Raw genomic sequence first — 16,626 nt, 5'->3', positions numbered from 1 at the left:
ACTTGTGGGGGGCAAGTGCTGTTGGCAAGCACCGCCTACTCGTGACTCAACCCCAGGACCGGTTGGGAGAAGGCGTGAGCGGGAATCGATTTCGGCTCGCCGTGCTTTGGAACGCAGACGCGCTAACCGCAACACCACCGCTCCACACATTCCCACACACAGCCCACGCACACTGCCCACACACACTGCCCACACACACTGCCCACACACAGCCTGCCCACACACACTCACACACACACACTGCCCACACACCCTGCCCACACTCACTGCCCACACACCCTGCCCACAGTCACTCACACACACACTCACAGCCACACACACTGCCCACATACCCTGCCCACACACCCTGCCCACACACACACTCACAGCCACACAGCCTACCCACACACCCTGCCCACGCTCACTCACACATACCCTGCCCACACACCCTGCCCACACACACCCTGCCCACACACACCCTGCCCACAATCACCCTGCCCACACACACACTGCCCACACACTCACACACCCTGCCAACACACACTCACAACAAGTGCTGTTAGCGAGCAAGCGATCTCTCTGAAGACCGCCACTGTGGTACACGAGGGGGTGGGTGGCCAGCACCACGCCGGGCCGCCTTTGTCTCCCTAGTGGCGATGTTTACACCGCGCACCAGGCGCGGTGGTGTAGTGGTTAGCGCACTGAACCACGAACCCAGCCGCCCGAGTTCTAGTCCCGTTCACGGTCACCAACACCAGTGACGATTATCTGCACCGGTTAGACTCAGATGACCGGTTCTTCCCTTGCACACAAAGATCCCCCGTGTAGCCTTAACAGACTGTTGAGGCAAGTGCTGTTAGCGAGCAGCACCTATGAAGGCCGGCACGGCACTGCATTGTTTTTACACATCGAACCAGGTACTCATTTCAGGCTGAGTCGACCTCGGGGAGGCCCAGGACCGGTTCAGATAATCGTCACCGGTGTTGGCCGTGATCGGGAATGGAACTCGCCGGGTTCGTAGCGCAGCGCAGCGTAGCGCTAACCGCTGCACCACCGCTCCCCACGCACACACACAGACACACGCACACACAGACACTACCCCAGCACCTTCACGACCACCCCTTCCACCCCCCTCTCCCTTGACTTTGACCGGCAAGGGCTCCATGTGGTGGAATAGGGTTCAGTCGGGGCGCTGATAGCGACAGAGGCGGCTGCGTGACACGACAGAGGGCGTGGGTGGGTGGTGGGGGGGTCACAATCACACGCACGCATACAGAGACACACGCACGCGTACCTTGGCATATACCTAAGTAGACGCTTGCCGATCGCAGCAGACTCACGCTGCGCTCACTCCACACACACACCTGGGCTGTATCTCTCTCTACACACACCTGGCCTGTCTCTACACATACACACCTGGCCTGTCTCTACACCTACCTGGCCTGTCTCTACACACACCTACCTGGCCTGTCTCTCTCTACACACACGCGCGCCTAGGCTCGGCTCATTTCGGCAACTACCCTTGCTGCCGACGACATTCCTGCATTGATATCCACGTACGTATGATGTGCGACATGCGTGTAGCGGTGATGTGTGACATGCGTGTAGTGGTGATGTGTGACATGCGTGTAGCGGTGATGTGTGACATGCGTGTAGCGGTGATGTGTGACATGCGTGTAGTGGTCAGCCGGCTGCGCTTACCATCACCGCTGGCTGGACCCGGGTTCGATCCCCTGCTCACGGCCAATATCGGTGACGAATGTTTGGGCCTCCCCAAGGTCGACTCAGACTTAAATGAGTACCTGGCGCGGTGTCTAAATCATCGCCAATGGGGAGACAAAAGCGGTCGGGCGTGGTTCTGACCACCCACCCCCCTCTCTCTCGTGTGCCGTGCCGGCCTTCATAGGTGCTCGCAAACAACACTTGCCCCAACAGTCCGTCAAAGGGAGTTAATCTGTCGCTCGTTGTGGTTGGTGAGAGCGATGGGCGCAGCGATGGCCACCCACCCGGGTCATGGGTGGATAAAAACCCGATTTTTCCAGTGGCAGGCATCGGGTTTTTTCTTTAATACAATTATAAACCCGATTTCGGGGAATTAAAAGCTGGTTAAATGAATACGAAACTCTGATAGGCTTAGGCTGCTTCCTCGTCGGTGCTGCTATCGTACTCGGGGGGGCCGTCGGGCACGGGGTCGTCGTAGAATGCGGCGGGCAGGTTGGTCTTGATGAACACGAGGAGCTTCTCCTCCACAATCGTGGGCGCCAGTGAGTTCCTTGGCTTGGAATGGATGAAGCCCATCGGTGAGAAGTTGGCAGAGTGCGGTTCTGCAATTAGAACCAATTAAACCGGATTTATCCCAATCTCAGATGATCGGGTTTCATATAAAAAGACAATTAAACCCGATTGTAAAAAACCCGACTGTGCCACCCTTGACCCGGGTTCGATTCCCAACCACGGCGAACACCAAATAGTCACAAGGCCACTCCAGCGATGCGCTCTGCCGGCATGTGTCTCTCTCTCGCTTCGCCCAACATCCTGCTCAAAGATAAACGTGGGGTGTCACGTAAACAGAGCGTGGCCAATTCGTCACGAGGGCAGCACTCACCGGTTGTGTGTTGGAGAGCCAAGCCAACACACAACCGGTTAGTGCTGGACTAGTGACGAATTGGCCACGTTCTGTTTAACGCGACAACCCTTACTAGTTGGCTGTGTCGGGTGGTGGCGGGTTTTAACGACACATTTATATATTTACGCGATCTAACCCCCCAAAAAAACCCTCTCTATTATGGATATTGGTCGCCAATGCCTACGGCGTGTTAAACTAACGTGGGACGTTTTGATTATTGTGTGCGTGTTCAGACCCACTGTGCGACCCAAACCCGGCTTTTAGTCACGAGTTCGACTCCCAGCCACGGTGACCAATCAGTAAGCCCAGTGGTGTAGGCTACACGGGGAGATCTTTCTCTTTGGTTTTCTTTACGAACAGGTCTCAGCTAATCCGCTTCAGGATGAAGACCTCCCCACGCAGTGTGCGTCATGGGGGGTTAAGTGACCATACTTCACCCCGCTGGTCAGTGCGGGTTGGTGAAGGAGGTGGGAGGGGAGAGACGCAGCAACGCTGCACAGATGTCACTCGCCGCTGTTGATCGCCGTGGTTGGGAAATCGAGCACAAAGTGCGCTAACCACTGCGCCACCGCTCCACGCCAATCATACTTCATCACGGGGTCAAACAAGCCCATTGCAAGACCCTCCTTAGCATTTGTCTTGAAACGCTTTCCTAGACAAATGTCATGATATCATCTGTCATCTATGATCATGATTATTAGAGCTGGAGTTCGATGTCTCCCTCGCCCTGTGGCAGAGGTCGCAAACGGGTTTTGATTCCGTACCCGTACCTGGCCGCACCAGGGTCGCAAATGGGTACCCGTACCCGGCCGGGTACGGGTTCCCGTTCCCTACCCGTACCCGTTCCCTACCCGAAATGAGTGACAAACGGTTACTCACCAGTGACTCACGGCCTACCCGTACCCGGCCGCACCAGGGTCGCAAACGGCTACCCGTACCCGGCCGGGTACGGGTAGCCGGGTATCGGGTAGGGTACGGGTATCGGGTACCCGATTGCGACCTCTGCCCTGTGGAGGTTGTGTTTGTGGGGCTTCGCTGTACACGCGACTACCAACTTCTACTCAAAGTTATCCCCACGACGCAGTTTGAATTCACTCGACATCCGGCTATGCGATCGGACGTGGGACAACGTTGTACCGCGTGTGTGTTACTATGTGTGTGTGTGTTACTGTGTGTGTGTGTGTTACTGTGTGTGTGTGTGTACTGTGTGTGTGTTACTGTGTGTGTGTTACTGTGTGTGTACTGTGTGTTATTGTGTGTGTTACTGTGTGTGTACTGTGTGTGTACTGTGTGTGTATACTCTGTGTGTGTACTGTGTGTGTGTACTGAATGTACTGCATGCGCTACTCAGCAGGAGGTTGTCTCCTCGTGCGGTCTCGCTTTGTGAGCCGTTTTTGTTGGAAAGCATCGACCACTACTACCACCACCACGACCACCACTACTACCACTACTACTACCACTACTACCACCACTACCACTACTACTACCACTACTACTACCACTACTACCACCACCACGACCACCACTACTACCACTACTACTACCACTACCACCACCACCACTACTACCACCACTACTACCACTACTACTACCACTACTACCACCACTACCACTACTACTACCACTACTACTACCACTACTACCACCACCACGACCACCACTACTACCACTACTACTACCACTACCACCACCACCACCACTACCACCACTACTACCACTACTACTACCACTACTACCACCACTACCACTACTACTACCACTACTACTACCACTACTACCACCACCACGACCACCACTACTACCACTACTACTACCACTACCACCACCACCACTACTACCACCACTACTACCACTACTACTACCACTACTACCACCACTACCACTACTACTACCACTACTACTACCACTACTACCACCACCACGACCACCACTACTACCACTACTACTACCACTACCACGACGACTACTACCACCACCACTACCACCACTACTACCACCACCACTACTACCACCACTACTACCACTACTACCACCACCACTACCACCACTACTACTACCACCACTACTACCACCACTACCACCACCACTACCACCACCACTACTACTACCACTACTACCACCACTACCACCACCACTACCACGACGACTACTACCACCACCACTACCACCACTACCACCACCACTACCACTACCACCACCACTACCACCACCACTACCACTACCACCACCACTACCACCACCACCACCACTACCACCACCACTACCACCACCACTACCACCACCACTACCACCACCACTACCACTACCACTACTACCACCACTACCACTACTACCACCACCACTACCACTACCACCACCACTACTACCACCACTACTACCACCACTACCACGACGACTACTACCACCACCACTACCACCACTACTACCACCACCACTACTACCACCACTACTACCACTACTACCACCACCACTACCACCACTACTACTACCACCACTACTACCACCACTACCACCACCACTACCACCACCACTACTACTACCACTACCACCACCACTACCACGACGACTACTACCACCACCACTACCACCACTACTACCACCACCACTACCACTACCACCACCACTACCACCACCACTACCACCACCACTACCACTACCACCACCACTACCACCACCACTACCACCACCACTACCACTACTACTACCACCACTACCACTACTACCACCACCACTACCACTACCACCACCACCACCACGACCACTACCACCACCACTACCACCACCACCACCACGACCACTACCACCACCACTACCACCACCACCACCACGACCACTACCACCACCACGACCACTACCACCACCACGACCACTACCACCACCACTACCACTACCACCACCACGACCACTACCACCACCACTACCACCACCACGACCACCACGACTCCTACGACTGCGTCGAGCGAGTGGAACCCGTGATGCCTGTGTGGCTGGTTCGACGGCTTTGTCCGTCCACGTGACCTGCTGCTCCTCGTGTCTTTCCGTGTGCACAGTGCCGGATTATCCGAGGAGCAAAAGTAGCAACATCATGCTACGGGCCCCGCACTTTCAAGAGCCCCGCGCTAAATACTTTCAAGCTATCAAATGATTCTGCACTTGCTCTATTACTATAGTACTATACCGTCCTTCAACTTTTATGAACGACTGCGTGTTAAAAGTTCGCGATTTGTCGTATTATCCGGCTGTACAGCAAATGAAACAATACTATTACTTTACTATGCAAGTTTAAAATGTTGTGTTTTAAACTTTACATGTCTCTTTTTATTTAGGACCCCTTTAGAACATCATGCTACAGGCCCCGAAATAGCTTACTCCGGCACTGCGTATGCGATGCCAATTTTGATTGGCGATGGAGGCCTTCATCCGGCAGTAGATAGACCATGACTGGTGGCGATGGCGATAAGCAACGTAGGTCTGGGCAGGGCACGCGTCGTTACGGTTAGGAGGGACGATGTGGTCGAGACTAACAACGGAGCGGCAGCCAATGGACGGAACGCGTCGAGGAGAAAACGGAGCCGATGGCACCGGCTGCTGTGATGGTGCTGCCGGGTCGCGGATTCTGACATCGCGGGATCGCGAGAGGTCTTCGTCATTTATCAGTGGATCGACCATGGGCGCTGCTGCTGCTGATGATGTTGTTAAACGTTCATTGGAGATCTTTTAAAAGCTTCAAAACAGACCTTCGATTGGTAGGGATGGCTCCGTACGGTGCGAAAGAAGTTCTACATGCGTGCAGGGAGAATAATCGTACCAGTATAAATTTCGATTTAAAGCTTTCGTGACTGCAGGGATTCATCTTCTTGGTTCTTTCGGTAAAGTCACGTGACTTTACCGAAAGAACCAAGAAGATTAATCGTACCAGTGTCAGCCTCGTGCCAGTCTGCTGTGTGGTTGCTGTGTACGGCATGGGGAAGTCCACTGATCACTCATCAGGCCACGTGGAGGTGGTCATGGGGTTCAAGAAGGCTGTGTGGGCTTCAGGATTTCGGGTTTTCTTTTTTATTTAGAGGGACAGATACATTTTTTCGGAGGCAAATTAACAGCTTTTTAAAATTATCATTATTTATATTATCTATGACAATGCTATCGGTTATTTTACGTTCCGTATTCGAGTTTAGCGATGAACTGTGACCCATGTCTCATAACGAGGGTTCCTTGCCGATAATCACCTGGCAATTCTTCAGCATTGGTGCAAGCAAAGGCTGGCTCTGCCGTTGAGACATTGAACGTCAAAATCAATCTTCGCCTTTAAACGTCTGGCAGTTCTTCAGCATTGGTTCAAGCAAATGCTGGCTCTGCTGATGAGAGACTGAAAGTCAAAACGGTTGAGAGTTCCGCTTTAGCGCGTGTGTTTCGCCTGTTAGTTGCGCAATATCTTTACGTAACCCCTGCCGTACTCGCTGTCTGCAATGTTGATGAAGTTTTTTGTCTTTTTGTTTGTGTTGCCGCTGCTGTGCTCACTCGCCACGGATCTGGCTGAACGGGACCATCCGTTTAACAAACTCTAGAGACAATAGGGTTTCCCCCTTTTTTTCTGGCAACAAAACAGTTGTCTTAAGATGTTAAAACACCAAACTGAAACCTTTCACAAGGCATCATGTCTGCATTAACCACAATGCTTGTGGTCAGAATGCAAATAAAAAAATTACTCTGATAATATATGCATTGTCTTTGAAACTGATTGGTCCACACCAGAGACAGCTTTCTTTTGAGCCTCGTCTCGAACGGTGTTAGACCAGAGGACGCCAAAAGGCGTACGATGTAGAGTCCCTCTAGAGTTATATTTGGTTTTTAATGACGTTCGGTTCAAATATTTGGTGGTGGTGGTGATGCTGATTGCGTTGGCAGTGGTTGAGCAAATAACAACGCAACTCAACATGTTTCGTATCCATACCACAGTGTGTTGGCTTACAAAGAAAAAAAAACAAGGTATATATATTCTTGGTTCTTTCGGTAAAGTCACGTAGAAGGGAAACAATAAAATAATATATTTTTATTATTTAATATTTTTCTTATTTCATTGTTTCCGTTCTACGTGACTTTACCGAAAGAACCAAGACTATGAATCCCTGCAGTCATGAAAGCTTTAAATCAAAGGTATACATAGTAATGCGACGTTTCGGGCAATGGCCCTTCGTCACAGCAGATGAGGGAGATTCTAAGAGAGGTAATCGATGGGGATACGAGGTGGAGACATACCGTCACGCCGCGAACGCAACACTGAATCACGAACCAACCCAAACACGCACGACTCGAGTAACAACCAGAGGTCGCAAACGGGTTTTGATTCCTTACCCGTACCCGTACCCGGCCGCACCAGGGTCGCAATCGGGTACCCGTACCTTACCCGATACCCGGTTACCTGATACCCGGTCGGTATCGGGTAGGGTACGGGTACCCGATTGCGACCTCTTGGAGGAAGCCATGTTGTAGGCGCGGGTGGGTTGATTCTAGGAACTTGAATTGTGAGAAGAGACAAGACGTTGGGAAATGAGTGACAAACGATGATTCACCATTGACTCACGGCCTACCCGTACCCGTACCCGGCCGGGTACGGGTAACCGGGTATCGGGTAGGGTACGGGTATCGGATACTCGATTGCGACCTCTGGTAACAACCAACGATGCATTTCCCTTCACCCCCCCTCCCCGCTCTCTTCCCCGACCCCCCTGCGCGCTCAACAACAGGAGGCACGGGTTCGATCCCTGCTGTCACGATGGGCGTTGTCACGTCCAAGGGTGCGGTGAACAAGGCGCAGCCGCGGGTGCTGCTCCTGGGTCTGGACGGCGCCGGCAAGTCGTCGATGCTCTACCGCCTCAAGCTGGGCGAGGAGGTCACCACGAGCCCCACCATCGGCTTCAACGTCGAGTCGGTGATGCAGAGCGGCCGCAGCCCGGGCCTCTCCATGTGGGACGTGGGCGGACAGGACCTGCTGAGAAACATGTGGTCGCACTACTACCCGGGCACGGACGGCCTCCTGTTCGTGGTGGACAGCGCGGACGTGGAGCGAATCCCCTTCGCCAAGGAGGCTCTGGTCGTGGCCCTGAGCGATAGCAACCTGGACGGGGCTCCCCTGGTGGTGATGGCCAACAAGCAGGACCTGCCGGGGGCCTTGGGGGCCCACGAGGTGGGCGAAGCGCTGGGTCTGGCCGCGTCGTGCAAAGGCCGCGACTGGGTGGTGAAGGAGTGCAGCGTGCCGACGGGACATGGCCTCAGGGACGGCGTGCAGGCCCTGGCGGCCTTCATCAAGAAGCGGTTCAAAGCGCAGCATCTGCAGAAGCAGCAGAAGCAGAAGCAGCAGCAGCAGTCGCCGGGCAGAAATGAGAAGAGCGTGGACGGAGTTTGATCTCAAGCCCTGGTCGCTTCCCAGCAAGGGTTCATTTCTCATGGGATATTTTTGTTTCCGGGAGGAGGTAGAGGGGGGAGGGGGGTGGGGGTATTTTCCGGAGCTATGTCCCGGGCAGCTCCAGCGATGTTTACTGACAATGGGGCCGTGGAGTTGGGGGTGGGCAGTGGAGGAGCCTCCACCACAAGCGTGCTTGGTTGTTGTTGTTGTTGTCTGTGTATCCCACGCACAGTAGAGGGTGGTGTCCATACAGATATCATCCTTTATTCATCATCATCCTCATCATCAGCAACAGCAGCAACCATGATCAGTCCACTTGCTGGACGAAGGGCTCCTCACTCCGTGGTGACGCACCGCATCTTCGCGTCGTCGTCAGCGATGTCCTTCAGCGCAGAAGCTGCTTCGTCCCCTGATACCGCGTCCCCAATTCCGCATCTTGGGTCTATCCGTGGACGTCTTGCGGACGAGACGTCTCAACCTCCTTGTCCTGCTCGAGAACGCCGTGAAACGTTCTGGGCGCGTGTCCTGCCGAACGCGGCAAGTTTCGGAAAAGGGTCTCCCGAAAACGCCATCGCCATTGCAACGCGTGTCAAAGTTCCGTTCGATGAGATTGCGTGTGCGCGTGTGTGTGTGGCGCGCGTCTCAAATCAAGCGAAGTTTGATCTTGTAAAGAGCTTTGGCGGGGGAGGGGGAAGAGACGGTTGAAAGGAATTCCGAGGAGGTTCGTTGTTAAAAATAATGATAACGTGGCGTTAAATTTCGATTTAAAGCTGATTTCGTGACTGCAGGGATTCATCTTCTTGGTTCTTTCTGTAAAGTCACGTAGAAGGGAAATAATAAAATAATAAAAATAAAACAAATAAAATAATTCTCACGACGTTTCGGCCACAACGCAAGCAGCCGTCCTCGGGTGAAGACCAGGTCTGTCGGGGAGAGACCCATAGACTCACACAGAGTTACAGACGCTGTCTCCCCGACAGACCTGGTCTTCACCTGAGGACGGCTGCTTGCGTTGTGGCCGAAACGTCGTGAGAATTATTTTATTTGTTTTATTTTTATTATTTTATTACTTCCCTTCTACGTGACTTTACCGAAAGAACCAAGAAGAACGTGGCGTTACTCTACTGTAGAGAATGGAATCTAACCCAACATGAGTTACATTTGAACCGATACGAGGAGTTTCTTTTTTTGTTGTTGTTTTCAAAAAAGTTTTGGGGAAGGGAGTTTCGCGAGAAGGCGCGAGATTTGTTTACAACGTCCGTTGCGTCGGACGCACGGAGATTTGAGAGACATCGCGACCACTCGGTGAGCGGGCGGCTCAGTGCGGTCACAATGGACAGGTCAGACGGCGATCCTGAGGCCGACACTGATGACAATCCTCCGGTGTTCGAAAGTCATGTTCACCAACGCGTCATTACACCGGGATCCCTCCCTGCCCGGTCACCAGGGACTCACACAGAGACCCGTAGACTCACACAGAGACACACAGACTCACACAGAGACCCGTAGACTCACACAAAGATCCATAGACTCACACAGAGACCCATAGACTCACAGAGACACACAGAGACACACAGACTCACACAGAGACACACAGACTCACACAGAGACCCATAGACTCACAGAGAGACACATAGCCTCACACAGAGACCTATAGACTCACACAGAGTTGCATAAACTCACACAGCGACCCACAAACTCACACAGAGATCCATAGACTCACAACAGAGACCCACAGACTCACACAGAGACCCATAGACTCACACAAAGACACATAGACTCACACAAAGATACATAGACTCACAACAGAGACCCACAGACTCACACAAAGACCCATCGACTCACACAAAGACACAGCCTCACAAAAAGACCCATAGACTCACATAGACGGAGCTGTGATTAAACTGGAATCATTGAGTTGATGATCTCACACACACACACACACCCGCCATCACGTTAAAATGTGGTTCTCAACTTAACTTGGCTAAAACTCCATCTCTCAGGACTGCCATTTCGGTTCCAACCTCTCCACGTTGGCGAACAGCTCTCATCTCTCTCCAGCCAGCACAAGGTGGTCCACTTGTTTCTGGGAAGGTTCCGAGCGGGACCATTCCCCACCGCGCCTGGCGACGCGGGCCGTGCCAGCTCCGTCTGGCGGCTACGATTGTGGCGCGGAGATCAAACATAGCCCCGACCGCCAATGTACCTTTGTCACTACTTGTAAAGATTAAGCTGTGAAACGTTTGATAAGTTAATAAATTAAATAAACCAAATCTTGACTGTGTGTGTGTGTGCCAGTGTTCCACGTTCTTTGCGCAAAGCTGACTCACGCCCAGGCACCCCGACTGGACACCTGTGATAAAGAGATAATAAAATAATTCTCACGACGTTTCGGACACAACGCAAGCAGCCGTCCTCAGGTGGAGAACAGGTCTGTCGAGAAGACAGAGTCTGAAGACGGCTGCTTGCGTTGTGGCCGAAACGTCGTGAGAATTATTTTAATATGTTTAATTTTTATTATTTTATTATTTCCATTCTACGTGACTTTACCGAAAGAACCAAGAAGATGAATTCCTGCAGTCACGAAAGCTTTAAATCGAAATGTGATAAAGAGCTTCACGGCTCATTGGCTTCATTTCGTCCAGTGGTTCTTCTTGACCTAGGGTGCACCCACTGGGGGTGCGAGATGCCCTTTTCTGGGGGTAGCGAGACAGCCGGGATTTTGTAGAAGGTTAATCGTCGATAACACAAATTAAGCAGGGGCAATCTTGATTTGGAGCTTTCGTGACTGCAGGAATCGATACTCTTTGTTTTTTTCGGTAAAGACACGTAGGTAGAAACATAAAGTAATAAAATAAATCACGACGTTTCGGGCGCAACACAAGCGTTCCCACCTGATGACGGACGCTTGTGTTGCGCCCGAAACGTGTCCACGTGTGTTTGAAGCTCCCTGCGTTGCTGCGATTGCGTCAATTGTCACCGTGGACAGGCGAGTTGCTACAACTCGCGGAAACGGAGTGGATACTGGGAGGTGGGGACGCCACTGTACCCCATGAGGCCTGATGGGAATGATATTACGGTGTAAAGTCCAGTCTCCAACTCTTACGGATGCACTCTCTGTGTCTTAGCCATGGCGTAATGATAATATATTAATAATAAACGTTTTTGGGTTAGATGGCGTTATTTATAAATGTGTCGTAACCCTCCACCACCCGACACGGCCAATCAGCAAAAAAGTGTCACGTTGACAAAAGACAAATAGTTCACTACTTTAGCCCACCGGTGTGTTCTGGCGAATTGCCCGATGATGCTGGATGCAATTACCAGCGAAACGTCGTACTAAAAAAGTGAAACCACAACATTTACAATTTTTTAGTACGACGTTTCGCTGGTAATTGCATCCAGCATCATCGGGCAATTCGCCAGAACACACCGGTGGGCTAAAGTAGTGAACTATTTGTCTTTTGTCAACGTGACAATTTTTTGCTGATTGGCTGTGTCGGGTGGTGGAGGGTTACGATACATTTATAAATAACACGATCTAACCCGAAAACGTTTATTATGAATAATATTGGTCGCGAAAGCCTAAGTGTTAAACTGAATTATTATATATTGGGGGGGGGACACACCCCCCCCCCAATAATCAAATATGCTTAAAATGTCCCCCCCAATATATTGCTATAAAAATATTGTAAAAAGTAACTGCGATGCTATGTAAATAAAAACAACAATTTGCTAAACCTTGGCCACAATCTGGACTTGTCTTCATATAACAAAGCATAGATTTCTGTTTATATGATTGTGGTTATGGTTGTACGTTATGAATCCCTAATCTCTGCCATTACATACAATGAAACAAGGAAAGGTAAAAAAGAAAAAAACAGAGCAATGTAATACAATACACTATTAGACATTATTGTTAAAGAATATTAAAAAATCCATCGCATGTGTTAGTGACTTTTTTATATTTTAGGCAGCAAATGAGTTTTTAAATTTAGATTTTTTTTTCTGGGGGGGGACCCCACACCCCCTGGAAGATTTGGTCCCCCCCAATGTTGACTCCATGGCTACGGCCTTGGTCTTAGCCTCCTCTATTCGTGTGCTGAGGAAGGGCCATTTCCAGAAACGTCGCCTTAAATATTGTCTTCTTAGGCCACACGCTGTGATTATTGACGGGAGGTGTTGAGGATTTCTGTTGTTGTTGTTGTTAATTGTGCTTGTGCGCCTCTTGCCAACGCAGCAGTAGCAGCAGCAGCAGCATCACCACCAAGCAATCTGTTCCATCTGTGTTTGCGCACGCTGAATTTTTATCGTAGCCAGCCGTGCTTATCGAACGGTTGAGATGAGTTGTTGCAATGTTACTGCGTCTTAGAAATGCCGAGACGGCACTTTAAGCGCATACCGCAAATGAACATCTTATATTTGGGTTCTCGCATCTGAAGTTGCATAAATACCGACCGGGCGTGGTGCCACAGTGCCCGGCCTTCACAGGTGCTGCTGCTACTCACCAACAGCACTTGCCCCAACAGTCTGTTAAAAGCTATTCGGGGAATCTTTGTCTTTGGTGTCACTCATATACTCCCACGGGTCGGTGCGTACGCACTCTGCGTTTATTTTTGTCGAACAGAGTGAGAGCTCACGAAATCAACGTCGCATCATATTTTGTTTTATTGCAAGCGTCAGCGACCTACCTGTCTTGTGCCGCACAAGGAGCAGTTGTGGGGGAGTCTTCCCCCGGGCCAAACTGCCGCAGGGCAATACTGAGACGCTTCTTTGAGACAATAACCTCATTTGCAGGCCACTCTGCTTTGCCGAGGCACTGCGTGAGCCGATCCTCAAAGTATCACGATATGTGGAAAACGATTCCAATGCGGTGACGGAAATTCAATTTATATTCTCACAATCAGGGCCGGATGAAGATTGTGTAGGCCCCTGGGCTACGGATACTGTGAGGCCCCCAGTAATATTTTCAAAAGGAAAACAAAGTTAAAGAAAAATAGAATTTATCTTTACAAGGCTAACAACAAATACAATTCAGCATTCACAAAATGAAATCACTTTTCACTTCATCTCTGGAGGAGGCCCCTGGGGCTTGCAGCCCCTAAAGCCCCGTGCCTTAATCCGGCCCTGCTCACAGTCAACTTATTTTCCACTTTTGTAAATTCCTCGTCGGTAGGAAAATCAACAGTTGCTTCCGTGGCCCAAATAGTGAAATGTCGATCGCGTTGCGGGCTCCAACGCCGGCCCCACCACTCCATCTGCGTTGGCGGTCTAAGGTCAGCGTTGTCCGTCACTCCGCGCTCCTAGCACGCCCGCTGTTATCACCGTCAGGAGACTTGCGACTCGAGAAAAACAGGCAATAAAGCAACGATTAAACGGCCAGTGTGCGTGTGTAGTGTGTGCGTGTGTAGTGTGTGCAGTGTGTGTAGTGTGGGGGCCGATGCAAAGACACAGATGCCCGGATAGCCTTCACTGACCGTTGGGGCAAGTGCTGTTCGCGATCACCTATGAAGGCAGGCACGGCACACTAGGGGGGTGGGTCGGCTGGCAGCACCACGTCCAGCCGACTTTGTCTCCCCCCCGTGCTGATGTTGTACACACCGCGCCAGGTACAGTTTTCATTCAAGGCTGAGTCGACCTAGGTGAGCTTCAAATATTCAAACATTCACCACTGTTATACTGGTAGGAACCTCCTGGTTACACCAGCCCACAGGGGATTATTGTGTCCGTCGTGCAGGGAGGGGCTGGGTGGGAAGGGGAGGGTGGGGCTTGGGTGGGGAGGGGCTGGTCACCCCGTGGTGCCCTTATAAAACTCAACGTTAAACCTACTCACGCCGGCTTGTGCCCACCCTCACAGTCGGGCATATTTCCAGAATACACCACGCCGCCGTTGACCCTGGCCATTGACCGAGCAACCCAACGTCCCTACCAGCTCCCTCCGCAGGAATGTGTTTCTTTAGCCGTGAGCGGGTATCGAACTCGGGACGCCGAGTTGGTGGCGCAGTGCGCTCAACCGTCACGCCACACAACACAAAGACACGCGCCCACGCGTACCGGAATAAAACACGCGACCACCCCTTCCCCCCAACTTTTGTTGAGAAATATACTGGGCAGGGAGGGGGGGAGTGGGGGAATGATGCGCGTCTTCTAATCCGGACAATACGTGAATTACAATACAACACGAATGGTTTATACCTCGAGTCCATCTGGAGGTGGAGCTGGAATCTCAATGTCCGTTCCAGGGTCGGCCGTGACCTCCGAGACAACCCCCATAACCGCCACGAACAGGACGTGGGTACGAGATCCCCCCCCTCCTCCTCCCCTCACCCCACCTCACCCCCACCTCACCCCCACCTCACCCCCACCTCACCCCCATCTCACCCCCACCTCACCCCCACCTCACCCCCACCTCACCAGTGGTAAACACAGCGACGGCTGCGGCGCCACGGATGTGCAGCCAACCGTGTGACACTCACGGTAACTCTCAAGTGCTGTCACGCGGTTCAATGCCACGCGTTAACTCTGGGCCACAAGGTGTTAAACCAAGGCCGTAGCCATGGAGTTAACATTGGTGGGGGACCAAATCTTTCAGGGGGTCTGGGCCCCCCGGGTCTGGGCGCCCCCCCCCCCCCCCAGAAAAAAAAATCTCAATTTGAAAACGAATTTCCTGCCATTTCCTGCCTAAAATATAAAAAAATTCACTCACACTTAGGATCGACTTTTTATTTATTTTTTACAATAATGTCTAATAGTGTATTGCATTACATTATTTTTCACCTTTTATTGTTTCATTGTATGTAAATGTTAATGTTGGGTTTGAACTAATACGGCCACGTGGTGCAGTGGTAGAGCGAGGGGCTAGCAATCAGATTGCGAGGTAAAATCCTGAGCTTCTGGGGGTTTGCAGCCCATCATCCTTTTGGGGCCGATAAAATTTGCTACAATTTTGTGTGAAAGTCAACAGCGGTTTTCCGATTGATAAACTCACCCACCCCCGCCAAAGGAATGGGGAATGTGCGCCACTGGTTCGGGGGCTGTAAACAAGAGATGAGCACCAGTCAAACGAGACTCATTTGATCCGGAAATCACTTGAACTTTTGCAACTGGGTCAACTTGCATTTGGGTCATTTTCATGTAGACCATAATCCTACAATTAGGTCATCTTTTTTTTTGTATGAACACCCAACCTCAAGCCCTCTCCATCTTTCTCGGTCACGCGATGCAAAAATCCGTCGAGTTCCCGGACGCGAGTTGATTTCATCAACTTATAATTGGCTCGGCAAATGACATATACGGTCATTAGCTTACAACTTGCATCATCATCATCATCCTCATCATCGTCCTCGAAGTGGGTCATTTTGCAATTGGGTCAGCGATGTGATTAGCTCGTGTGCAGAATGCTAGTTGGATTGCTGCATCGCAGGGCCTGGGGAGGCCTCTATCCAGCTGTGGATTGACCATGGGTGATGATGATAATCGGTAAGTCTAACGGGTATCTCTTAAGAGCACAAACACGGCAACACGTGACCAGGGCCGGATCAAGGCGTGGGGCTTTAGGGGCTGGAAGGCCTCCAGAGATTTACTGAAAAGTGGGTGACGACTACCTTTGAGCGTATGG

The 16,626-nt window shown here is 51.4% G+C and overlaps 1 protein-coding gene across 1 annotated transcript; it reads left to right on the top strand.

The window, feature by feature from the left end:
* The first annotated feature begins 8,378 nt into the window (after positions 1-8,378).
* On the top strand, positions 8,379-9,008 carry LOC144948804 (uncharacterized). Its single transcript, XM_078878453.1, has one exon. It carries the CDS (start codon positions 8,379-8,381, stop codon positions 9,006-9,008), a length of 630 nt encoding a protein of 209 aa, XP_078734579.1.
* Positions 9,009-16,626: the final 7,618 nt, after the last annotated feature.

Source organism: Lampetra fluviatilis, chromosome 51, assembly GCF_964198595.1.
Source record: "Lampetra fluviatilis chromosome 51, kcLamFluv1.1, whole genome shotgun sequence".
NCBI classification, from domain to species: domain Eukaryota; kingdom Metazoa; phylum Chordata; class Hyperoartia; order Petromyzontiformes; family Petromyzontidae; genus Lampetra; species Lampetra fluviatilis.
Note: the sequence above shows the minus strand (reverse complement) of the source record. Positions and strands in the feature narration are given on the sequence as shown.